Consider the following 25,576-nt stretch of genomic DNA (forward strand, 5'->3'; position numbering starts at 1 on the left):
TAACCAGGTAGGCTAGTTGAGAACAAGTTCAGATGGTCATGTACAGGTAGAGATATTGGTGTGCAAAAGAGCAGAAAAGTAAATAAATAAAAACAGTATGGGGATGAGGTAGGTGAAAATGGGTGGGCTATTTACCAATAGACTATGTACAGCTGCAGCGATCGGTTAGCTGCTCAGATAGCTGATGTTTGAAGTTGGTGAGGGAGATAAAAGTCTCCAACTTCAGCGATTTTTGCAATTCGTTCCAGTCACAGGCAGCAGAGTACTGGAACGAAAGGCGGCCAAATGAGGTGTTGGCTTTAGGGATGATCAGTGAGATACACCTGCTGGAGCGCGTGCTACGGATGGGTGTTGCCATCGTGACCAGTGAGCTGAGATAAGGCGGAGCTTTACCTAGCATGGACTTGTAGATGACCTGGAGCCAGTGGGTCTGGCGACGAATATGTAGCGAGGGCCAGCCGACTAGAGCATACAAGTCGCAGTGGTGGGTGGTATAAGGTGCTTTAGTGACAAAACGGATGGCACTGTGATAGACTGCATCCAGTTTGCTGAGTAGAGTGTTGGAAGCCATTTTGTAGATGACATCGCCGAAGTCGAGGATCGGTAGGATAGTCAGTTTACTAGGGTAAGCTTGGCGGCGTGAGTGAAGGAGGCTTTGTTGCGGAATAGAAAGCCGACTCTTGATTTGATTTTCGATTGGAGATGTTTGATATGAGCCTGGAAGGAGAGTTTGCAGTCTAGCCAGACACCTAGGTACTTATAGATGTCCACATATTCTAGGTCGGAACCATCCAGGGTGGTGATGCTAGGCGGGCATGCGGGTGCAGGCAGCGATCGGTTGAAAAGCATGCATTTGGTTTTACTAGTGTTTAAGAGCAGTCGGAGGCCACGGAAGGAGTGTTGTATGGCATTGAAGCTTGTTTGGAGGTTAGATAGCACAGTGTCCAATGACGGGCCGAAAGTATATAGAATGGTGTCGTCTGCGTAGAGGTGGATCAGGGAATCGCCCGCAGCAAGAGCAACATCATTGATGTATACAGAGAAAAGAGTCGGCCCGAGAATTGAACCCTGTGGCACCCCCATAGAGACTGCCAGAGGACCGGACAGCATGCCCTCCGATTTGACACACTGAACTCTGTCTGCAAAGTAATTGGTGAAACAGGCAAGGCAGTCATCCGAAAAACCGAGGCTACTGAGTCTGCCGATAAGAATATGGTGATTGACAGAGTCGAAAGCCTTGGCAAGGTCGATGAAGACGGCTGCACAGTACTGTCTTTTATCGATGGCGGTTATGATATCGTTTAGTACCTTGAGTGTGGCTGAGGTGCACCCGTGACCGGCTCGGAAACCAGATTGCACAGCGGAGAAGGTACAGTGGGATTCGAGATGGTCAGTGACCTGTTTGTTGACTTGGCTTTCGAAGACCTTAGATAGGCAGGGCAGGATGGATATAGGTCTGTAACAGTTTGGGTCCAGGGTGTCTCCCCCTTTGAAGAGGGGGATGACTGCGGCAGCTTTCCAATCCTTGGGGATCTCAGACGATATGAAAGAGAGGTTGAACAGGCTGGTAATAGGGGTTGCGACAATGGTGGCGGATAGTTTCAGAAATAGAGGGTCCAGATTGTCAAGCCCAGCTGATTTGTACGGGTCCAGGTTTTGCAGCTCTTTCAGAACATCTGCTATCTGGATTTGGGTAAAGGAGAACCTGGAGAGGCTTGGGCGAGGAGCAGCGGGGGGGGCGGGGCTGTTGGCCGAGGTTGAAGTAGCCAGGCGGAAGGCATGGCCAGCCGTTGAGAAATGCTTATTGAAGTTTTCGATAATCATGGATTTATCGGTGGTGACCGTGTTACCTAGCCTCAGTGCAGTGGGCAGCTGGGAGGAGGTGCTCTTGCTCTCCATTGACTTCACAGTGTCCCAGAACTTTTTGGAGTTGGAGCTACAGGATGCAAACTTCTGCCTGAAGAAGCTGGCCTTAGCTTTCCTGACTGACTGCGTGTATTGGTTCCGGACTTCCCTGAACAGTTGCATATCACGGGGACTATTCAATGCTATTGCAGTCCGCCACAGGATGTTTTTGTGCTGGTCGAGGGCAGTCAGGTCTGGGGTGAACCAAGGGCTGTATCTGTTCTTAGTTCTGCATTTTTTGAACGGAGCATGCTTATCTAAAATGGTGAGGAAGTTACTTTTAAAGAATGACCAGGCATCCTCAACCGACGGGATGAGGTCAATGTCCTTCCAGGATACCCGGGCCAGGTCGATTAGAAAGGCCTGCTCACAGAAGTGTTTTAGGGAGCGTTTGACAGTGATGAGGGGTAGAGTAGAGTAATTAACTTTAGTAGACATCATTTCCGTAGCTTATAGCCCTCAAGGTCTGCTTGTCCTCTCTTCTCTTCTCTCCTCTCTTCTCTTTAATGCATAAAATGTTCTAAACTAAGCAGAAACAGAAACGTCCCCTTTTCAGGACCCTGTCTTTCAAAGATAATTTGTAAAAATCCAAATAACTTCACAGATCTTCATTGTAAAGGGTTTAAAACCGTTTCCCATGCTTGTTCAAAGAACCATAAACAATTAATGAACATGCACCTGTGGAACGGTCGTCAAGACACAATTCACAGACGGTAGGCAATTAAGGTCACAGTTATGAAAACCTAGGACACTGAAGAGGCCTTTCTACTGACTCTGAAAAACACCAAAAGAAAGATGCCCAGGGTCCCTGCTCATCTGTGTGAACGTGACGTAGGCATGCTGCAAGGAGGCATGAGGACTGCAGATGTGGCCAGGGCAATAAATTGCAATCTCCGTACTGTGAGACACCTGAGACAGCGCTACAGGGAGACAGGATGGACAGCTGATCGTCCTCGCAATGACAGACCATGTGTAACAACACCTGCACAGGATCGGTACATCCGAACATCACACCTGTGGGACAGGTACAGGATAGCAACACCAACTGCCTGAGTTACACCAGCAACGCACAATCCCTCCATCAGTGCTCAGACTGTCCGCAATAGGCTGAGAGAGGCTGGACTGAGGGCTTGTAGGCCTGTTGTAAAGCAGGTCCTCACCAGACATCACCGGCAACAACGTCGATGGACAAGACAGGACTGGCAAAAAAGTGCTCTTCACTGACGAGTCACGGTTTTGTCTCACCAGGGGTGATGGACGGATTCGCGTTAATCGACGAAGGAATGAGCGTTACACCGAGGCCTGTACTCTGGAGCGGGATCGATTTGGAGGTGGGGTGTCCGTCATGGTCTGGAGCGGTGTGTCACAGCATCATTGCAGGCAATCTCAATGCTGTGCGTTACAGGGAAGACATCCTCCTCCGTCATGTGGTACTGCTCATTCTGTGCGTGATTTCCTGCAGGACAGGAATGTCAGTGTTCTGGGACCTGTTGGATCAGAGGGTGAGGGCAAGGGCCATTCCCCCCAGAAATGTCTGGGAACTTGCAGGTGCCTTGGTGTAAGAGTAGGGTAACATCTCACAGCAAGAACGGGCAAATCTGGTGCAGTCCATGAGGAGGAAATGCACTGCAGTACTTAATGCAGCTCGTGGCCACACCAGATACTGACTGTTACTGTTGATTTTGACCCCCCCTTTGTTCAGGGACACATTATTCCATGTCTGTTAGTCACATGTCTGTGGAACTTGTTCATTCTATGTCTCAGTTCACTCTCTTCCTGTACATGTTGTAACCTAGGCTATGACTGGCCCGGGCTGCCCGCCTACCCCCCCCCCCCCCCCCCCCCCCCCTACCATGTGCCCTTCTTCATGCATCCCACCGTGACCACTTCACAGCTGCCCAGGGACAGCAGGGACAGGGAGCGCCTTCCCAGTCATCCTCAGCGACAGCCCGGCCTGGCTGCAGGAGACAGGACTACCGGAAGGCTCTCCCCAGTCCAGTGTAAGCAGAACACTGAGCATGGACTTGGTTACTGGTACAGTTACTAGTACTGGTCTGAAACTGGCTGGCCTTAACTAATTATGTCTAAGATGTTGCAGATAGCAGCTATTTTGAAGGCTTTTACTTGCAATTATCGTAATATGATGTTGGATTAGCTACTTTAGTTGAATGCACTTATTGTGAGTCTCACTGGTTAAGAGTGTCTGCTAAAAACATGTTCTTCTTCTGAACAGGGAGAGGGCCGCATTCCTATACTGCCCCTGCCAGTATGCAACTCAGATCCAACCGGTGAGAAAAACACAACATAAACTAGGTTTCCATACAACCTTTTTATTGGAGTAAAGTACAATGTCGGATAAAAAAAATAAATGACAGGCCTGAGGGAAACAGAAAATGTGTGTGGAAACTTTCCAAATTTGGACAAAACTAAACATACTAGACAAGGTGTCGGTAAAATGTATTATTAGAGAAATGTCCATGGAAACGCGTTTAAGCGCAAATATTGATATAATAACCATCATAACAAAGTAAACTTGGTGTCACGCGATGACATACTGTGTGGTGGTCCTCCCACAAACACTCGTTGTTACAGCATACAGTTTATTAGGCTACAGATTAAATACATTATGATGAATTTAACAGGGTGGTGAAAGTCGAGAGTCTTATTCTGGTGACTTGATCATCTTACTCATTTGTCCATAATTATCGCACGTGCCAATACCAGAGTGGGCACACTCGCTATATAATGCAACATTCTTTATGAGAAAACCACCAGTAGAGTTTTAAATGCCATGGAGAGAAACAATTCCGGTAAATGGGAATTTAACCGCAAAAGGTGTTTTTATGTGCACTACGTCATCACGCACAGCATTTTATCCCCAACAAGTTAATTTGATGGAACCATCTCTGGTGGGAAAATGTGTGTATTATTCTTTGCCGATTTTAGAATATTTGCATGAAAATCTGTCGCCAATTGGATGGAAACCTAGCTACTGACTAGATATTGATCATTATGCTGTAGATATGGATAGATGTACAAACAGACAGATGGTGTACCTAAACATACAATATGGTAGACATTATAGATCCGTTGAAATCACACACTGACTAAATCAATTTAGTGTCACAGATGTGTGTGTTTGCGTATGTGTGTGTGTGTATGTGTGAGTCCATACTGTGTGTGTGTGTGTGTAGTCAGGGGAAGTGCAGCACAGCTCAGTATACAAAACATTAAGAATGCCTGCTTTTTCCATGACATAGACTGATCAGGTGAATCCAGGTGAAAGCTATGATCCCTTATTGATGTCACTTGTTAAATCCACTTAAATCAGTGTAGATGAAGGGGAAGTGACCAGTTAAAGAAGGATTTTTAAGCCTTGAGACAATTGAAACATGGATTGTGTGTGTGTGCCATTCAGAGGGTGAATGGGCAAGACAAAAAATGTAAGTGCCATTGAACAGAGTATGGTAGTAGGTGCAAGATTTGTCAAGAACGGAGTATGGTAGTAGGCGCACCGGTTTGTCAAGAACATGGACATGCCCTGTCAAATTTAGGCTGTTCTGAGGGCAAAAGGGGTTCCGACTCAATATTAGGAAGGGGTTTCTAATGTTTTGTACACTCAGTGTATTATATTACATTACTCTAAAACATTTCTAGGATGCCCAACATCTTTCCCTCTTAGGTGCATAGCCAACATTGGACCTGACTTCAACTTTCCCAAAAATACTGTGCTGCAGGATGACACGCACTCTAAAGTGCAGTCATGCAGAGGAAAAAAAACGTTAGGACCTTGTAATGTCTTAACACTTAGTACTTATTTATATAATAAGAAAGACTCTGAATACAAGCAATTGAACTGGAGCTTCACATTTACTCAAATGAGTTAGTGCCAGAATAACGTAGAACAACACTGTGCATGACCAAGGGTGCTCCATCCTTAAAGGGGACATCAGTAATTAACAGAACATAACAGACCTTTTAAAATTTGTTTGTATTTTTTGCGTATTTTAGTTTTTTTCCCTCCAAATAAAATTTTCTCTGATTAGTTTTTCCAGGTTTCTCACACTTTTTTAATAGAAAAACAACGTTAGTTTTAAACTGCATCAGGTGATGCTTAGATTTTTTTTGTGCAGTTACCCTTTAATTCAGAGCACCTGCACTGTTTTTCGGTTAGCGGTGTTTCTGTAGCGAAGTAAGTGCACGTGATGGAGATCGCAAATCAAATGCTTGTCATGCCAAATAGTGTCCCCTTGACAAAAAGTGCCCCCACCCCCCAGCGTCACAATGTGATTCTGTAAACTATTAGCGTCCATCAGCTATCTCAACGGTGTGATGACCTAATGTGTAGAATTTTGGAAATCATTACAGCCTAAATTACGTTATTTTCATCCCAGCTATACAAACAAAGCTGATTTCCAGAGATCATTTTGCTGTTTGAACAAGTTTTGTTTTGCTAAAAATATTGAAATATTAAATGATAATTTCTACAACATGAAATCAATGTCTTGAATGTTGCTACGTTTCAGAAATGACAAAGAAAACCTCTGCTTGGCACATTGCTACTTACCTTGCAGATCACAAAGTCAGCTAATTTCCACTCAATTCATTTGCAAATACGGTCGATTCATACACTGGCTTGTCCGGTTGGCATGTTTTTATTTTTTAACTGCTCTTCCCTTATCTACACTGAAATAATATTACTTCAGTCTTCCTCTATTATGATTTTTTTTAAGTGTCTGTCTCGCATAGCTCATTAGTACACCCATGTGGTTGAATATAATCTAGGCTCTCTATTGTAGGTCCTAGGAAACTAAATACAATCAAGGGATTCCTTACAATTTAGTCAGTACTTTGTTGAAGCACCTTTAGCAGAGATTACAGCTTCAAGTCTTCTTTGGTATGACGCTACAAGCTTGGCACACTTGGGGATTTTCTCCCATTCTTCTCTGCAGATCCTCTCAAGTTCTGTCAGGTTGGATGTGGAGCGTCACTGCGCAGCTATTTTCAGGTCTCTCCAGAGACTGGGCCACTCAAGGACATTCAGAGACTTGTCCAAAAGCCACTCCTGCGTTGTCTTGACTGTGTGTTTAGGGTCCTTGTCCTTTTGGAAAGGTGAACATTCACCCCAGTCTAAGGTCCTGAGGTCTCTGGAGTAGGTTTTTATCAAGAATATCTCTGTACTTTGCTCTGTTCATCTTTCCCTCGATCCTGATTAGTCTCCCAGTCCCTGCCACTGAAAAAGATCCCCACAGCATGATGCTGCCACCACCATGCTTCACCGTAGGGATGGTGCCAGGTTTCCTCCAGATGTGACTCTTGGCATTCAGGCCAAAGAGTTCAATCTTGGTTTCATAAGTTTGCCTTTTGGCAAACTCCAATCCAGCTGTCATGTGCCTTTTACTGAGGAGTGGCTTCAGTCTAGCCACTCTACCATAAAGGCCTGATTGATGGAGTGCTGCAGAGATGGTTGTCCTTCTGGAAGGTTCTCCCATCTCCAAAGAAGAACTCTGGAGCTCTGTCAGAGTGACCATCGGGTTCTTGGTAACCTCCCTGACTAAAGCCCTTCTCCCCCGATTGCTCAGTTTGGCCGGGTGGCCAGCTCTAGGAAGAGTCTAGGTGGTTCCAAACTTCTGCCACTTAAGAATGATGAAGCACAATGTGTTATTGGGGACCTTTAATGCTGCAGAAATGTTTTGGTACCCTTCCCCAGATCTGTGCCTCGTCACAATCCTGTTTCGGAGCTCTACAGATAATTCCTTCAACCTCATGGCTTGGTTTCTGCTCTGGCATGCACTGTCAACTGTTGGACCCCAAGTGTGGGACCTTGGGCTCCCGAGTGGAGCAGCGGTCTAAGGCACTGCATCTCAGTTGCTATAGGCATCACTACAGACCCTAGTTCGATTCCAGGCTGTATCACAACCGGCCGTGATTGGGAGTCCCATAGGGCGGCACACAATTGGCCCAGCGTCGTGCAGGTTTTGCCAGGGTAGGCCATCATTGTAAAAAATAATTTGTTCTTAACTGGCTTGACCAGTTAAATCTAAATAAAAAAATATTGACGGGTGTGTGCCTTTTTCAAATCATGTCCAATCAATTGAATTTACCATAGGTGGACTCCAATCAAGTTGTAGAAACATCTCAAGGATGATCAATGGAAACAGGATGCATCTGAGCTCGATTTCGAGTCTCATAGCAAAGGGTTTACAAAAATGTTTAAAAACCTGTTGTCAATTTGTCATTGTGAGGTATTGTGTGTAGATTGATGAGGAATTTGTTTAATTTAATCTATTTTATAATAAGGCTGTAACGTAACAAAATGTGGAAAAAGTCAAGGGGTCTGAATACTTTCCGATTGCACTGTATATTTATTGGAGGGCCAGAAAATAAATAAACAGAGGACAATAATTTTGACCTGGTCAAAAACCTCCACATGCTTCTCAGCCCATGGCTGAAGGTGGTACTCAAAGGTTTTCTGGTCTGGTTTGACAACTTCCAGCCCATCAGGTGGTTTCAGTGATCTGAAAATACCTTATACAGAAATACCAATAGACAAACAACAACACTAAGTAAATCACAAATTTGAAAGACTACAGTATATGCAATAATACATTATGTACAATTACATTGTTTATCGCAGTCAACAGCTGTGGCTCCCGTCCGTACAGCAGGCGATAGGGTGAGTACTCAGTGGAGGCCTGGACGCTGCTGTTGTGTGCAAAAATAATTACCTTCAGGTTGTCCTCCCACCGTTCCTGGTACCCGTCCAGGGACTTGCCCATGGCAGTCTTGAGGGTCTGGTTGGTCCATTCATCCAAACCTGGAATAGGGGGTAGGAAAGGGATATCTATTGACAATGTAAGATATTGAAATATGTAGCATGGAAAAACTAAATATTAGTGACAGAAAATAACCTACAACATCCGTACCTTGTTCCGGAGTTCACAACCTTGGTCACTCAAGATGACCTCAGGAGAACCATGTGTTGAAGATGTCCATCAGCTTGGAGTTGGCCTTGCCAGTCATGTCCTTGATGGGTAGCATATAAAACTAAAATAAATGTTTGGGTCCAAGCACCCTTTTTAATGGGTTACAGGAGGGAATTTAGAGTTAAGCACATTCTCTTCTTTTACTGGCCTTAAAAATGTCTTAAGGATCGTACCCTTTTTTTTCAACTTCCGCCTAAAATGACCCAAATCAAATTGCTCAGGACCTGAAGCAAGGATATTAATATTCTTGATAACATTTGAAAGGAAACACTTTGAAGTTTGTGGATATGTAAAATGAATGTAGGAAAATATAACACATTAGATCTGGAAAAAGATAATACAAACACATTTTTTTGTGTTTTCAATTTTTTTTAAACGCAAGAGAAAGGTCAAATAATCAGATAGGAGTTCAGGTGCATTTAGATGTTGGCCACCAGATGGCAGTGAAGCACTCCATTACAACACTATATTTTGTATCAAGTCCACCAGGAGTTTTTCCAAATGAGCCAAATTGGTCAATTGATACATTTTCAAGTACATAACTATAGAGAACATACACACATGCTATGGTAATAACAATTTAAGTTTACACACTCCCAGGAATGTCATACATGATGGACAATTACCTTCCCTACAGAAAAGACACTAACCATCTCTGGGACCGTCAAGATGACAAATCAGAGCAAGATTACTGAATGTAAGTATATTATTTACCATCAGAGGTTAATGTATCAAACCAGTTGCCATGATAAAAGCGTTTTGTCTCCTCAAACAATAGCATGGTATTTTTTCACTGTAATAGCTACTGTAAAATGTCTTAAGGATCGTACCCTTCTTTTCTCTGTATATATCAATGATGTTTCTCATGCTGCGGGCGATTCCCTGATCCACCTCTACGCAGACGACACCATTCTATATACTTCCGGCCCGTCCTTGGACACTGTGCTATCTAACCTCCAAACGAGCTTCAATGCCATACAGCACTCCTTCCGTGGCCTCCAACTGCTCTTAAACGCTAGTAAAACCAAATGCATGCTTTTCAACCGTTCGCTGCCTGCACCCGCACGCCTGACCAGCATCACCACCCTGGATGGTTCCGACCTTGAATATGTGGACATCTATAAGTACCTAGGTGTCTGGCTAGACTCTAAACTCTCCTTCCAGACCCATATCAAACATCTCCAATCGAAAATCAAATCAAGAGTCGGCTTTCTATTCCGCAACAAAGCCTCCTTCACTCACGCCGCCAAACTTACCCTAGTAAAACTGACTATCCTACCGATCCTCGACTTCGGCGACGTCATCTACAAAATTGCTTCCAACACTCTACTCAGCAAACTGGATGCAGTTTATCACAGTGCCATCCGTTTTGTCACTAAAGCACCTTATACCACCCACCACTGCGACTTGTATGCTCTAGTCGGCTGGCCCTCGCTACATATTCGTCGCCAGACCCACTGGCTCCAGGTCATCTACAAGTCCATGCTAGGTAAAGCTCCGCCTTATCTCAGTTCACTGGTTACGATGGCAACACCCATCCGTAGCACGCGCTCCAGCAGGTGTATCTCACTGATCATCCCTAAAGCCAACACCTCATTTGGCCGCCTTTCGTTCCAGTTCTCTGCTGCCTGTGACTGGAACGAATTGCAAAAATCGCTGAAGTTGGAGACTTTTATCTCCCTCACCAACTTCAAACATCTGCTATCTGAGCAGCTAACCGATCGCTGCAGCTGTACATAGTCTATTGGTAAATAGCCCACCCATTTTCACCTACCTCATCCCCATACTGTTTTTATTTATTTATTTTTATTTTTCTGCTCTTTTGCACACCAATATCTCTACCTGTACATAACCATCTGATCATTTATCACTCCAGTGTTAATCTGCATAATTGTAATTATTTGCCTACCTCATGCCTTTTGCACACAATGTATATATAGACCTTTTTTTCTACTGTGTTATTGACTTGTTAATTGTTTACTCCATGTGTAACTCTGTGTTGTCTGTTCACACTGCTATGCCTTATCTTGGCCAGGTCGCAGTTGCAAATGAGAACTTGTTCTCAACTAGCCTACCTGGTTAAATAAAGGTGAAATAAAAAAATAAATAAATAAAAAAAAAAAATGGACAGTGCAGTTAGATTAACAATAATTTAAGCTTTCTGCCCATATAAGACATGTCTATGTCCTGGAAAGTTTGCTGTTACGTCATTCTAGTCACATTAGCGCATGTTAGCTACAACTGTCCCGGTTTCGGGACACCGACCATGTAAATGTTAATGGGTATTGCCTCTACCGACTTGGTAAAATCTGTCACCGTCAAATACAAGCTGTTGCGATTCCTGGATTTTGTGAAGGGTCCGATGGGGTCCACACCTAACATTTAAAGTGTTTGAGAGAGGATTACTTCATACTTACTCGTATTTACCATACCTTATGCAGATGTTTTTATTTGTAAAGATACTATACACACACACACACTATAATAATGCTGTCCTCCCCTCAGCAGCCTCCACTAAACTATATGTATAGCTAGCAACTAGCTAACGTTAGATGAGAATAGTTGTTGAAAAAATGGTTATGTAGCTAAATCTGTCCAGTTATCTAATTGAAGCTAACTGCTTAACATTACCCTGAATTGTGAATTTCTCTGAATGTTGCGCCTCTTGTCGAGATTAGTGATCTCTTCATAGTACTTCGCCTGGATGGAAAGATAAAAGAAAATCTCATTTAGGTATGCCTTTGAAGTGCAAGCTACATACAAACAGAAATGTGCAATAACAGTTACAGTAGCTTGCTTGTTAGCTAACGTAAACTCACCCAATTCCGTACAAATGTGCATAACCGCAACATTCAAACGAGGCTACAAAGAAAACTAATGGGACTGTAGCGACTGTGTTGACTTCGTGAACTACGTTTATATTCAAGCAGTGATCGACATGGTAACGGATCTATAGTATTGGAGAAAAGTTGAAAAAACTGACCCTCCGTTACATCGTGACGTGTCAAGTCGTAACGTACAGCACGCATAAAGCAACTATTTCTGTTTTACAATCTCTCTCCACCAGGTGTAGCACTTCTCTCATCCTTTAAAAACAAGAAATGGACAGTGACGGGGTAAGAGGGGGATACCTAGTCATTTTTTGCGTCATTCATTGCATGCGATCATCATTCTCAAAGCTGCTGTTTACTTCTAAGATCACTTTAGCACCGCCCTAAAAACCCGATTCAAATTCGACACTAACCTTCAAATAGGTATGTAATGACACATTATATAAATTCTTTATAGTGTTTTATTTACATTTTAGAGGTGATAAGTTGGACAGATCGAGCAATTTTCCCACACAACATCTCTCCTTCTCACTATCACGCATTAGTTTTGCTTCCCCACCCGCCATTTAAAAAAAAGACCCGACTGTAACGTTTGTCGCCGGAAGGAGACCAAGGTGCAGGGTGGTAAGTGTTCATGATTCTTTAATTACTCAGAACACCAAACAAAAACAACAAAAGAATAACGAACGTCACGTTCTGCAGGCTTCACAGAGCTAACAAAAAACAAGATTCCACAAACACCAAAAGAAGAATGACAACTTATATGTGATCCCCAATCAGAGACAACGATAAACAGCTGCCTCTGATTGGGAACCACACTCGGCAAAAAACAAAGAAATAGAAAACATAGAAATAAAGAAACTAGAATGCCCACCCTAGTCACACCCTGGCCTAACCAGGGTAGGCAATAGAGAATAAAAGCCTCTCTATGGCCAGGCCGACGGTGCTCATTGCCTTCTTGAATCATGCAGAAACGGGCAGCGTGGGGGTCATGTAATTGATTCTGTTGGAAAGGTGAGAAATTGTGCTTTACAATGGTATTGACATTACAGTTGATCTGGAAGTATTACGTTTTTGGGGCGCTAAAATAAGGTAAATTGTACGAACCAAGGCGATGTACAAAAGTGAGTGAGTTTATGTTAGCTAGCTAACATTAGCTAAATAAAACTGTCTGGCTAGCTGACTAGGCATGCTGAGGTATGGAAGTAACGTTACAGTAGCTAGCAACGTCAATCTTTAAAAATATCTTATTGTTAAATAGGAATAAATAATATATGTACTTAAGGCAAATACATGGTAAAGAAAGTGTTCTCTTTCCAGTCTTTTCAGTTATCTGAAGCAGCAGGTAGTCAGCCGGTTTCACCCTCAAAAACACTGTGAAATAGAACTAGAACTGTCCGCCTCCTCCTTCATTCGCGACCACTATGAAGTAAAATAGAGCCAAGCAACCAGCATAGCAACGGACGCTTTGGTTCATTACGTAATCCGTTCAGAATGTTGCAGGTTCTAGCAACAGCCCTAGCAACAGAAGCTAGAACTCATCAAATCCCATTGTTACGTAGAGGGGGGGACACTATTTGGCATGACAGGCATAGCACCGCACGGTATGGCTCGTTACATTGTTGTGTGCGTGTTCGTTTACTGAGGAACATGTAAGCCACTTTCAATTTCCTTATGTAGTGGGCAAGATAAATGTTTCAATTTCCTTGTCTTTCATCAAGATAAATGTTTATGGTGCAACGTCATCCCCAGGCTATTGTGCACACAGCACATGTAATTGTCACTAATTAACCCAGCCACAAAGTAATAATTATGGCTAAACACCTCCCATTTACACAATTTATCTTCTTAAAATTTGATTTTAAACCTAACCCGGAACTCTAACCTTAAATTTTGATCGAAAAAGCACATTTTAGTTTTAATTAATTTTTACGATTTAGCCAATTTGACTTTGTGGCTGAGCTATCTAGTGGACTCCCCCGATCATACTTCGACCTAGTGGGTTATGTCACATTCTACATTGGTCATTATGTCACAGTTATGTAACATTCATGAACCCTTTGTAAAGCATAACATATGGCTATAGATGCTTAGTAACATTTATGTAGTGCTTATAAAAGGCACTATGAAGGCTTTATGAAATGTATTTATGTAATTTAAAGCGAGACCGGTTAGGGTCAAGGTTTTTAAATAACTTTTTCTTTAATAAGAAATAATAACACTTAGTTTATTTAGGGTTAACTTTTTTGAACTCGAACCACAAATAGGATAAATGTAAATTAATTTCCTTAGGCATTAATCATGCAAACCTATTCGTTTTTTATTGTGACATGGCCTCAGTGAGATTCCAACCTATAATTTTCTGTTGTTTATCCATGAAATTAGTCCACTTCGCCACCAGGAAGGAGCTAGCGTTCCATGATTTTTCATACATGCAAAGCTGTACATTTTTGTCTATTCAAATAGACCCCATTTCAAAGTAAACAAGCACTCATTAAGTTTAGGTGCGGCCAATTAGTGGGTGTGGCCAACACACCTGAACACACTTAATGGATTTCCCCTTTTGAGTTGTCTCACTGAATTCTTCTTACTCTTTCAAATGACTGCTCAACTTGTTGACTGCTCAACTTGTTGACTGCTTGATCCACACAGCAGACATTGTGGGCTAGGTTAGGGATGCTGTGTTGCACGTGTAGCGCTACATTTTACGTGGCGTCATTACATCATGTACCTACGTTAGATTGGTATGCACGTCAGCTTTGACATCGGTTTTTAGCATCGCCGTTAAACTAGACATCGCGCCGATACCGATGTTGGCATTTTTAGCTAATATCAGCCGATTCCGAAATGTTCACCGATATATCATGCATCCCTAATAGAGAGACCTTTGTTGATGCTGAGAATGGAATGTATACATTTTTAAATAACATTCTTAAAACGTTCTCTTTTGGTTTTTATGGAAAGTTTTAACGTTCTTGGAACAATTTGAGAATGTGACTTTAAATAGGACCATGAGTAAACCTGTAGGATATGTTATCTTGAAGTACTGAAATTCCTTCCTAGAGAAGATTGTTGTATCTTAACGTTCTTGGAACAATTTCAGAGCATTCCCAATGTCAAACCAGTTGGAGAACATTCCTAGAATTAAATGTAACCATGTTTGAACTATAAGGAAACGTTCTGTTAAAGTAATGAAATACCAACAAAATATAGTTTTTTAAGTTCCTTAAATTTGCTGAGAATGTTCCAACGCCAAGCAACTGTTTTGCACCATTCCCAGAAAGTTGTGGGAAGGTTGTATGCAAAATAACCATAGGTCAACCACGCTCTCACCAAGCTCTAAGAAACTAATGGTTCTCAGAATGTTATATGCTAATGTGACCTTCCTGGTCCCGTCCCTCAAGTCAGTGAGTCAACACAGGAAGGAGCAATGGATGAATAGTACATTTATTCCCAAAGCTGCAGTCATTACTCGACAGGATATAAATAGCACTCCCACAGCAAATCTCCATAAATCTGCTGTCTGACATACTAACAACAATAAAAAAAACTATCAATGTCTATCAAAGTCATTGTGATTGTATAGTGGATAACAATTTCCAATCATTCTTAATTTAATACAAATAAATACATTGTTTCCATGTGCAATCTGATATTTATAACATCAGAATAAACTATAATCTATTTTATTATTCAAAATATATCAAAATATCCCGCAATTACTCAATGTCACACTCTCGTGGCGAAGAAATATAATACACCTGGAATGTACCACATATTTTCCTAAACTAACAAAACCAGGCTAATACGCTGGCTGGTGCTTATGAGTTTATAAAACATATTCTTTACATGTCATAAATGACCTGCAATGATGGGACACACACAGTATAGATGAATGCTCATTCATCGACGGGGTATAAATAGCACTCCTAAAGAACAAGCATTTTTGAGTTAGCTACCAACTTCAGAGGGAACTTTATTTAGCTAGCATAAAATCCACATGGAAAACTGAGATTCGGCAAATAACGTTTAAAGAGTGGCTTATTAGACGCCAAACCAACAACAGTTGCTACTAATAACATAAATTGCTAATGTACGGTGTAAAATGTGGATTTTATGATGTAATGCCAACTTTTTACATTTCTATCCCGGGACCATTCAATTTTCAATTTACCCACAGCAATTCTCCATAAATCTGCTATGGATCACCCAGAATCCCATACCTTTATCACAGTGTGTTAGACAATGTAAACACACTATTCTACCAGGAGGTGGCATAATACCCATTTTTATGCAGGAATTTAACAATGTAATTACACTTACACTAGCTGGGGAATTCAATAGTCCCAGATCTCGTTGTGTTCATAAAAAACATCTGAAAATCAATCATAAATCATTGAAATGTTTTTTTGGGGGAAAAGTTTTAATTCATTAATTGAAATAATGTTTTTTTTTTAATCCCTGATTGTTTGAACTCAATGGAATTTCAATTCTATTTTTTTATGTCCTAAATGACAAAGTACAGAATATCAGACAACAGACAATAAAACAATTTTAACATTAAAACAATAACATTTTACTCGCTTTTTATCCTTCATACAGTACATGTCAATCTGTTCCTGCAAGAATGAAACACAAAAAGAAGAAGTGGAAAGTAACTGTACAAACTAAAATAAACAGATCGGTTAAACACCAACACAAAAAGACTGCATCAGGAACCTCACCGATGAGTGTGAGCTAATGTACTGCACTGCAATGTAATGTGCTGTATTCATATTCAGACTGTATCAACATCACCCAATAATACGCACACCATATTTCGTCCTGGGTGGCGAGATTAGGCTTTCCACCATCTCAAAGCAAAGCCAGCTCCCCTCGTGACCAGTGTGTCTACATAGTCTCTGTAGTGATGCTGACAACCTGCGGCTGCACCCTATTCCTGTTGCAGTTAAACAACCAGGCACTCCTGCGGTGGCGGTACCTCTTGGACAGCAGCACATAGAGCACGGGGTTAACACAGGGATGGAGGTACTGGAGCACGGTGCAGATGAAGTAGAACATCTCCCAGGACTGGCCGTGGCGGTAGAGCCCAAGGTACACACACAGCTCCAGGATGTACCTAATAATGAAGACGAGTCAGGAGAAGAGGTATAAACAAGAACAAGTGTTATAATTTCCCCTAACGTATACAATAAAGTCGTCATCATCTTCCTCATCCTCTTCATCATCGTCATCATACCCGGGAAGCCAGCAGATGGAGAAGGTCCCGGCCGCCAGGAACACCATAAAGGAGGCTCGGCGTGTGTTGCGGGCACTGGCCACAGACATGACTGGGCTCTTGTGGAGGAAGCAGGCCAACCGGACGTAGTTGAAGGCGATCACCAGCATAGGGACGAAGTAGTAGAGCATGAACTGGCTGAGGACCACCTGATGGAGGGATGGATGAATGGATTCAAAATGTTGTGTTTTCTCACATCAATTGGACACCATTTTCTTTCAGCGAATGAAAGTAACTGTCTTTTATTTTATTTTTTTACAGACCTGGTTACTTCCAGTGACATTATTTTAACTAAACATAATAGCTTTTGTTACACATTGTGTGCATCTCAAATGGCACCCTATTCCCTCTAGTACACCAGGTCAAAAGATGTGCACTATATAGCAAACAGAGTACAATTTCAGACCAAGCCATTGTTACCTGATAGTGGTGTTCCTGTATGGTGGGCAGGCAGAATGAAAAATTACCCAAGCCGGGGCTCAGGCTCTCCTTGGTGGCGAAGATCCTCAGAGGCAAGCTGATGAAGAAGGCTGATGCCCAGACCAAGACGAACATCAGGACCACCAGGTCCATGGTAGGAGGGTGGTAGGGGTTGGTGATGATCATGGCGCGTGTCATGGACACGGCACACAGGCTGTAGGTGCTGGCTGCCAGGGAGAAGGCCAGAAAGAACTGGTACACCTTGCAGGAGGTGTCCCCCAGCGGCCACGAGTAGCTGAAGAAGACGATAGGAGATGATGAAAGATTATAAGATTGTCACAGAGAGATGGTAATCCTACTTCTGCTTTTATACTAAATACTCAGAGACAAACACAGCGCTCATATCCCACAAGATTCTTCTGTTTGCCAAACATGGGGTTTGATCTGCTGGCAACCCTCCAGGTCCAGTGGCCCCTCTAACCTCTATGGCTATTGGCTAGGCTACCTGACAGTTGAGTAAACTAGCACAACTGAATCAACTAGTCAAGGGCGTGATCATTCGCCTACAAGGTGAATCAGATGTGCTAGGTCTTTAATAACTTAGATAAAATACATGGCACAGATAGGGGTCCCCGAGAAGAGGTTTGCTACCTGACAATGGAGTGCAAGGTGAATGGTATCAGCAACAGGGTGAGGAAGTCTTCCAGGGCCATGGCTCTAACCTCTAACCTACCTGACAGCAGAGTGCAAGGTGAAGGGGATGACCAGCAGGATGAGGAAGTCTGCCAGAGCCAGGATCTCTGATCTCTAACCTCTAACCTAACTGACAGCAGAGTGAAGGGGATGAGCAGCAGGGTGAGGAAGTCTGCCAGGGCCATGATCTCTAATTTCTAACCTCTAACCTACCTGATGGCGGAGTGCAGGGTGAAGGGGATGAGCAGCAGGGTGAGGAAGTCTGCCAGAGCCAGGATCTCTGATCTCTAACCTCTAACCTACCTGACGGCAGAGTGCAGAGTGAAGGGGATGAGCAGCAGGGTGAGGAAGTCTGCCAGAGCCAGGATATCTGATCTCTAACCTCTAACCTACCTGATGGCGGAGTGCAGGGTGAAGGGGATGAGCAGCAGGGTGAGGAAGTCTGCCAGAGCCATGCTGAGCAGCAGGATGTCCAGACAGTTCTTCCTCAGGGTGTTGTACTTGGCGAACAGAGAGAACACCAGTAGGTTGGCACAGAAACCGATGCCCAGGATCACCCCGCAGGTACAGGCAAAGATCAGGGAAAACATGTTGGGGACAGCCTGTTGTGTGATCAAAGATTTAGATATAATCTCAATCTCAAAACGGTTAGATAATCTCAGTTCTTGGAAACGTTTCAATATAGTTTAATTTATATCAAAATTGCCAATCCACTTTTTATCAGTGGAGGCTTTTTAGGGGAGGAAGGGGAGGACCGTCCTACTCAGGGAATTTCATAAAAATACAAATAGTGAAACATAAAATATATTCAAATGTCACCAAATAACTGATTAAAACACACTGTTTTGCAATGAAGGTCTACAGTAGCCTCAACAACACCCTCTAGGGTAGCACCATGGTGTAGCCGGAGGACAGCTATTTTCCATCCTCCTCTGGGTACATTGACTTCGATACAAAACCTAGGAGGCTCATGGTTTTCACCCCTTCCATAGACTTGCACAGTATTTATGGTGACCTCCGGAGAACGTCCTCAAAACTCTTGCAATATGAACTGAGCACATCCAATAAAAGAATCAGAGACTGAATCTTGTACTGAAAGCATAAGCCACAGCTAGCTAGCACTGCAGTGCATGATGTGTGGTGAGTAGCTGACTCAAAGAGAGAGAAAGACAATAGTTGAACCCTTTTGAACAAATTAATTTCTTGAAAAATGAAGGAGAACCAGCAGAGAGAGCGAGAGAGAAAGAGCTAATTATTGTCTTAGTTTACCTTTCACTTAGCTAATGCAGCTAAATTAGCCTACTCAACAACCTGACTCAGAGAGGAATGCTATTTATGTTAGCTAGTTAGCTAACTGGCTAAGGCTATCCAACACTGCAACTCTTCCAACTGTTAAACTGCTTGCTGTACACTGTACTCTGTGATTGTACACATGGATTGGATTGTGGGTTTACTAACTCATTAGTTCTAGTTTGTTGACTATAACGTTAATACGGTGACAATGAAGTAGGCTGTGTAGTGGTTAGAGGTTATGATATGAAGGTTTGGCTTAGAGTTTTTTTGCGCCTGGTCACAGACTGCTGTTGTGTTTTGCTCTGAAGCCTACAAGCGAAGGGAAAAGGTGAGAGGTGGACAGCGCGTAGATGCGAGAAAGGAATTATACTACGAGCAAAGTGATGATGCTGTTTATGAAAGTGAACTGTGTGTGCGGGTGGTCAGGGTTGTATATATTTAGCCGATTCTGTTGCAAAACGTTTCTTTAACAGAAGCAAACAGAATGAAACGCGGAGGGAATTACCTAAATTTGTCCAATAGAAACTCTTGTTTTTCTTTTTGGACAAATTACTACACCCCAGATCAGCTAGATGCAGGCAAGAGTGTGCAAGGCGGTATTGAATCACGTTGATTACTTCAATTTGTCTTCGGCCTGTGCATTATAAACTTTCATTTGTAGGCTAGGTTGATGTTAAATTGAGCTGGGTGAATGGAATATGATTGACAGTAATAGAAATAAGGCCATACTCCCCCCCCCCCCCCCCCCCCCCAATCTTAAACGGCATTACCGCCACTGAGTTTTATATACATTACATACATATACATCAAGCTTGATCTAGATTTTATAACTACAAATAGCTAACAAAATTATAATTAGTGTTATTATTGTATTTAAAAAGTTTACCTACTACTGGACTACAACTGACTTGCTCTGTACCTGAAATAATTATTTGGATGACCCTGTTTAGCCCTGTGTGTTACTTACCATACTCTTGGGTTATTGAGTGAAGTATCCTCATGTGTACCAAGATAAACAGCAGTATTCTCCGTCATGGGTAAATCCGTTAGCCATTCTTTGAATTTTAGAGTATCCCCATAATGAAAACTGTTAAAAGTGGCTTGCATGTGAAGTCTATGACTCTTAGTTTTTGTTTGCTGACTATGGAGAATGGCAAACATCACTCACTCAGGTCAAATTGATTCTGGTTGGATGAGTTTAAAGGGAGAGTACTCACATCTGACTCTCTGAATTTAGCACAGTTACCGTTTTTGAAGGACTGGGGTGTATGTCTATGTTCATTCATGTTGTCTGTGTTGTTGTTGTATCTTATAGTTTTCCAGAGAATATGTTTTTGGCAATTCCAATGATTATTATTATTATGTAATGTACACACAGTAGCTTCTGAATGGAAGTGCGTGGGTTTATCACAAGAAGTGAAAAACCTGTCACAGACCTTTTCTGACCTTTTACATGAGTAAAACGTAGACATTAGAGAGAGATAATCTATATTTAATTGATGTGTGTTCTGTGGGGGTTTCCATACAGTATGTGTTATGTTCAGCATATTTAACCCCCATGCAAACAGACCCTACTCGCAAAAGAAAACGTTCCACTTTCCTTTCCGTGTATTGTTTTCCTGTTGATTGTCTCCCACCCTCTCCCTCCCCTCTCTTCTCTCAGTGAGTTATTAATGCCTTTTCCATTGTTACATTGATTTCTTCAGCACAGTAGTGTGGAACGCCAGTCTTCTGATGGGGTCTTTATCAGACCATTCCACTGTGTTTATGACTCTGGCTCTGGCTAATGGCCTCAGTACCGGCTCTTAGGACAGGATGTAGCTGCAGTACTAACGCTGCTGCCTGGTGCATTTACTCTCTCCCCTCCCAGCAGGTCCATAGAGCGTGTGACCCAAATGGCACCCTATTCCCTACATAGTGCACTAATGTTGACGGGCTCGCGCTGGTCAAAAGTAGTGCACTATATAGGGAATAGGGTGCCATTTGGGGCGTGTCCATTCAGTCAGAGACGGGTTAAAACACACCACATGGTTCTCTAGTGTGACATTAACAACCGTATAAGGTCCCTTGTTCATGCTGAATAGTCAACAAATAGGCTATATTGATGACTTTCTCATTGGTGATAGGCTACGGTAACTCAATGTAACTCATTGGCGCAATAATTGAATTTATAAAATAAAATGGTATGGTACAGTATTTGATTAGACTACATTGTCTGTAGAGAGAACACAATGTATTCATGAAGCTTTAATTGTTTGATTTTTGTTGTTGTTGTTGAAATGATGGTGCTCTCAGTGCAAGTGCTTAAACTTGAAATAAGTCTGTGATTATACCAGCAGTTTAAACTCTGTCTTCTTTGATCAAAAAATAGTTTCTAAAACTGGAGAGAGGGAGTTTGATGGAACAATCCAATAACATACAAGTCAATGAGATGATAATGGGCAGTACTATACATGGAAGAAAACAAAAATAAATACAAATAAAAATGAAGCATTTATCAACAGGAAGGAAGGAACATTTTTCAAAAAACAAAAAAAATCAACCACAAAGGAGAACACTTGTGTAACTTAACAAAAACATAAGGATATCATCATTATATCTAAAGTGCATTATATTGTTATGATAAAATGACCGAAAGTCAGCAGCACCGTAATACATTCACAAAATAAATACACAGTTCAAAGGAAATAAATTATGGGAGAAATATTTGTTATGGATGCTAACTACAGATTTAAAAAAAAATATTCACAAGAGCCACCAAGCATTAAAAAGAATAGTCCTCCCTAATTTTGTGAATTTAAGTATGTATAGTTAACAAATATTTTATGCGTAACGTTTACCGCGTAGCCTATGCTCTACTTTACATATGGGCATCTGGTTGGATGAGTGTGTGATCAGCCCCTGGAAGGCACCTGTCGTACATCGTTTTCTCACAAATTATAAAGGAGAAGGAGTAAAGCATAGTTTGTCATTTGACATATCTCAAGATCTGCATATTATTCACCTAATAAATACGAATACAAAAGTAATATGTGTTGTTATAAAGTATGAAAACACCTCTGATCTCTGGATATATAAAAGTACTTTATATCAAGGCAAAAAAAAATTAGAAAAAGCAGCTGATTAAAACAAGAAAGGCAAAGAACAATGTCCACTATGGTATGGGGAGACTGTTTCAGTTATTTGCTTGAGAGTCGTTGAGATCTCAATCAGTCATGCTGGAACTTCTCTGCCTGTCAGAGTTATTAGTTCAGCGCCACCCAAAGGCTACATGATGTGGTCTGTCTAGCGTCCTCTGTGACTCCCTATGTGTCTCCCATGTCATGACAAGGGTTGTGTCGCGAGCCCGCCGCCTCCTCTTCTCGCTCTCCCTCCGTCTCCCTCTCTCTCCCTTCACCTTCTTTTTCCTCTTGGTGGACACCTTCAGCGGCTGGTCCTTGTAGGCCACAGACTTGTTGGTCTCCTGGGGGAGGTTGCCCACCTCCCCTCCCTGCTGGAAACTCAGAGGGAGGTTCTTGGTCCCTCCGGGGGGTTTGGGGGGGCGTAGGGCGCTCCCGCTGAAGGTGATGTGGCCCCCGTTGGCGTTGTTCCTACTCTGGGGAGGCGGGGCTCGCTCGCTGTCGGCTGTGTGGACTTTATCTAGTAGCCCTTGGAGCCAGAGCCGTCTCTTGAACTCCTCCAGAGACCGGCCCTTGTCGTGCATCAACTGGGCGTGACTCACTGACCTCCTCCTGAAGGGGGAGAGGAGAAGGAGATTGTCAATGAGCGTTTAAACTGGACTCACTCTCTTTGTAAGAGTAGATGGTAAAGAAAAATAGTATCTTTGTGCCACACCACATCAGAAGCTCCATAGTGGTGCAGAGCCTGTGGCCAAGCGGTAACACAGGCTCTTTTCATAAAATAAAAAAAACTACTTTTAACTACTCTTTAAGAGAGTAATCCACCTTTCCCACTACCCTCTCCTGATCTATCTCTAAACAACCTATCATTTTCTCTTATAGCTATTATTTTGTGGCACCTACAGTATAGTCTAGTACAGTATAAACCTGACAGTATAGTGACTGACTAAACCTACTTGTGAGGTGTTGATAATTGAATGACAGCCAAGGTCATGTTCCAGTAGATCTCAATAGGTGGCAGCATAAACAAAGCCATGTAGTGCCTGGGAGAGCTCAAGGCTATCCATGTTACTGCATGAATGCTGTGTGAAGCCATCTGACCACCACAAAATGTACAAGAGAAACATAAGCTAACAAGCCACATATTCAACCACAAAGCATGTCACCTGGGCCACAAAAGTCAATCAAAACCTTGCCATGCACAGGGCTGAGTTTGACAGATGTTTTGTAGGTGTAATGCAAATCTATGTTCTTTATTAAAGGCTAACAATGTTTTACCATGCTGGTCAAAAATATGTACAATTGACCCATTTCTGCTTGGTTTATTCTATATAATTTCAGCATAAAACTAAATGTAACAGAACTACAAAACGTAGTACTGTATGTCGTTTTATCTGTGGTTACTTTTTTTAGTTTTTTTTTTAGTTTTTTCATTATTTATACCATTGGCATCTGTTTCTACATCGATACCACGGTATACTTTTCAGAATATCGAGACCTCTTTTCCCAAATCATCAAACAGCAGTACATCAACCTTAGATGTGATTCAAGTGATCATGGTTTACACGTGACCATTGATTGATACACTGCCATTATTACCAGCCTTTTCCGGTGCTATGCAACATTCAACAATGGAAAACCATGATGCTAACCCAAAGGGTTTCTTAGTTGGTGCGTAAAACCATTTTCTTCCAGAACATAGACTTACATTCTGTTAGTGAGAGCATCGATGGGTCTCCCATAGAGTGGCACTGGGGAACACAGCAGGAACACAACTAGACTCAACTGCTGGAACATGCCTCTGGGACACAGCATTCTGGAACAGTAACTCTGGAACACCCAACAGACAACGTTCTGTCATTCATTGTATCGCCATTCGCCAGGAACCATATGTACATAGTACATTAATGATGATTTACTTGAAAATGACCACCTGCAAACGTACGTTGAAAACAACAACAAAAACATTGAAATGGAAGATGCAATGCCTATTTCATTGAGATCTAATACATTGAAGATACACACATTGCAGAACAAGGTTAAATGAGGTACTGTAGGTGGTACAGTAGGTCCTCAGAGAGTTGCAGCTTACCTTACTGCTACTTATCTAGTGGTTTTACTTGGCAGCATAGATACAGTTGCTGACAAACTCGACTACTTTCTGAGCCCCCCCTTGATTCCTTCGCCTGACATAATGTGTATCTACTGAACAAGACCACCTGGTAATACTGAAATACCAAGAAAAATACTGAAATATCAACAACAGAAATATCATGCAAGTAAAGAATCCATCGAAGCACAGAGATGGGCTTTTCTGGTACTTCCAAATACACATCAAATACACAATACAAAAATACTTACATGGAGTATATTCCCAAAACAAGTTATCCACCAAAAGTTTTGGTTTAAGTCCACAAATTCCCCAAAAGAGATATCTTTCAATCTTTCCAAGATCCCAAAATGAGATCTCTACAATATAAAAAAGAACAAACTCACATTTATTCTGCCAAATGCTATTTGGTTCAGAGTCAGACTTAAAAAGAAATCTGTCTGTCCGTTAGCGAGAGACAGGAGAATAACATGGGGAAACCCCCTTGAGACAGGTCCAGCCAGAGATCTCCCGATACCGCATGTATATTTAGTCATTTATTTCTCTCAAATCCCAATGAAAAAGGAGAGGGAATATGAAGCTAAATGTGAGGCACAGACTGCAGCACATCAGCTTCTCTCAGGCTGATAGCTCCTGTAACAATCTTGTGAAGTGCTCTCCTGCAGCATCATGTCTGTATGGCTCGAGCAGGAGCAGGGGAGGTGAGAAAGTGTGAAGCATGCTGCTGCATTGCCTGACCACTCCAAGTGACCGTGTGTGTGAGCGTGTGTATGTGAGTGAGGGGAGAGTGCTCCTCAGTGTGTAAAGCTGCAAACGCTGCCCTTGCCCCTGCCCACCTCGGTCCAGACCTCCTGACACCCCCGTACACAGACACACACTCACTCTCACTCACATACGCACACTCTACCACACACACACACACACACACACACACACTACAC

General features: G+C 42.4%; 2 protein-coding genes across 2 annotated transcripts; both read right to left on the reverse strand.

Moving 5' to 3' along the window:
- Positions 1 to 16,255: 16,255 nt before the first annotated feature.
- LOC110532414 (galanin receptor 2b) lies at positions 16,256 to 20,692 on the reverse strand. Its single transcript, XM_036989674.1, has 5 exons — positions 20,624 to 20,692; positions 18,507 to 18,715; positions 17,421 to 17,715; positions 16,962 to 17,149; positions 16,256 to 16,841 (listed from the first exon to the last, which is right to left on the reverse strand). Exons 1-5 carry the CDS (start codon positions 20,690 to 20,692, stop codon positions 16,613 to 16,615), a joined length of 990 nt encoding a protein of 329 aa, XP_036845569.1. The 3' UTR covers positions 16,256 to 16,612.
- An 875-nt stretch (positions 20,693 to 21,567) lies between these two features.
- Positions 21,568 to 24,349, reverse strand: LOC110521107 (parathyroid hormone-related protein). The gene is made up of 2 exons (XM_021598564.2): positions 24,234 to 24,349; positions 21,568 to 23,137 (listed from the first exon to the last, which is right to left on the reverse strand). Exons 1-2 carry the CDS (start codon positions 24,338 to 24,340, stop codon positions 22,657 to 22,659), a joined length of 588 nt encoding a protein of 195 aa, XP_021454239.2. The 5' UTR covers positions 24,341 to 24,349; the 3' UTR covers positions 21,568 to 22,656.
- Between the last annotated feature and the right edge of the window lie 1,227 nt (positions 24,350 to 25,576).

This window comes from Oncorhynchus mykiss, chromosome 1 (genome assembly GCF_013265735.2).
Source record: "Oncorhynchus mykiss isolate Arlee chromosome 1, USDA_OmykA_1.1, whole genome shotgun sequence".
Lineage (NCBI taxonomy): Eukaryota > Metazoa > Chordata > Actinopteri > Salmoniformes > Salmonidae > Oncorhynchus > Oncorhynchus mykiss.

What these genes read in the sequence shown, in the direction of transcription:
- LOC110532414 (XM_036989674.1), bottom strand. Translation starts at nt 20,692, where the DNA reads ATGAATGAACATAGACATACACCCCAGTCCTTCAAAAACGGTAACTGT. An exon ending in CTAAATTCAGAGAGTCAGAT is followed by an intron (nt 18,716 to 20,623) that starts GTGAGTACTCTC and finishes ATCACACAACAG; the next exon opens with GCTGTCCCCAACATGTTTTC. An exon ending in TACAGGAACACCACTATCAG is followed by an intron (nt 17,150 to 17,420) that starts GTAACAATGGCT and finishes TCCCTCCATCAG; the next exon opens with GTGGTCCTCAGCCAGTTCAT.
- LOC110521107 (XM_021598564.2), bottom strand. Translation starts at nt 24,340, where the DNA reads ATGCTGTGTCCCAGAGGCATGTTCCAGCAGTTGAGTCTAGTTGTGTTC. An exon ending in GATGCTCTCACTAACAGAAT is followed by an intron (nt 23,138 to 24,233) that starts GTAAGTCTATGT and finishes CTCCCCCTTCAG; the next exon opens with GAGGAGGTCAGTGAGTCACG.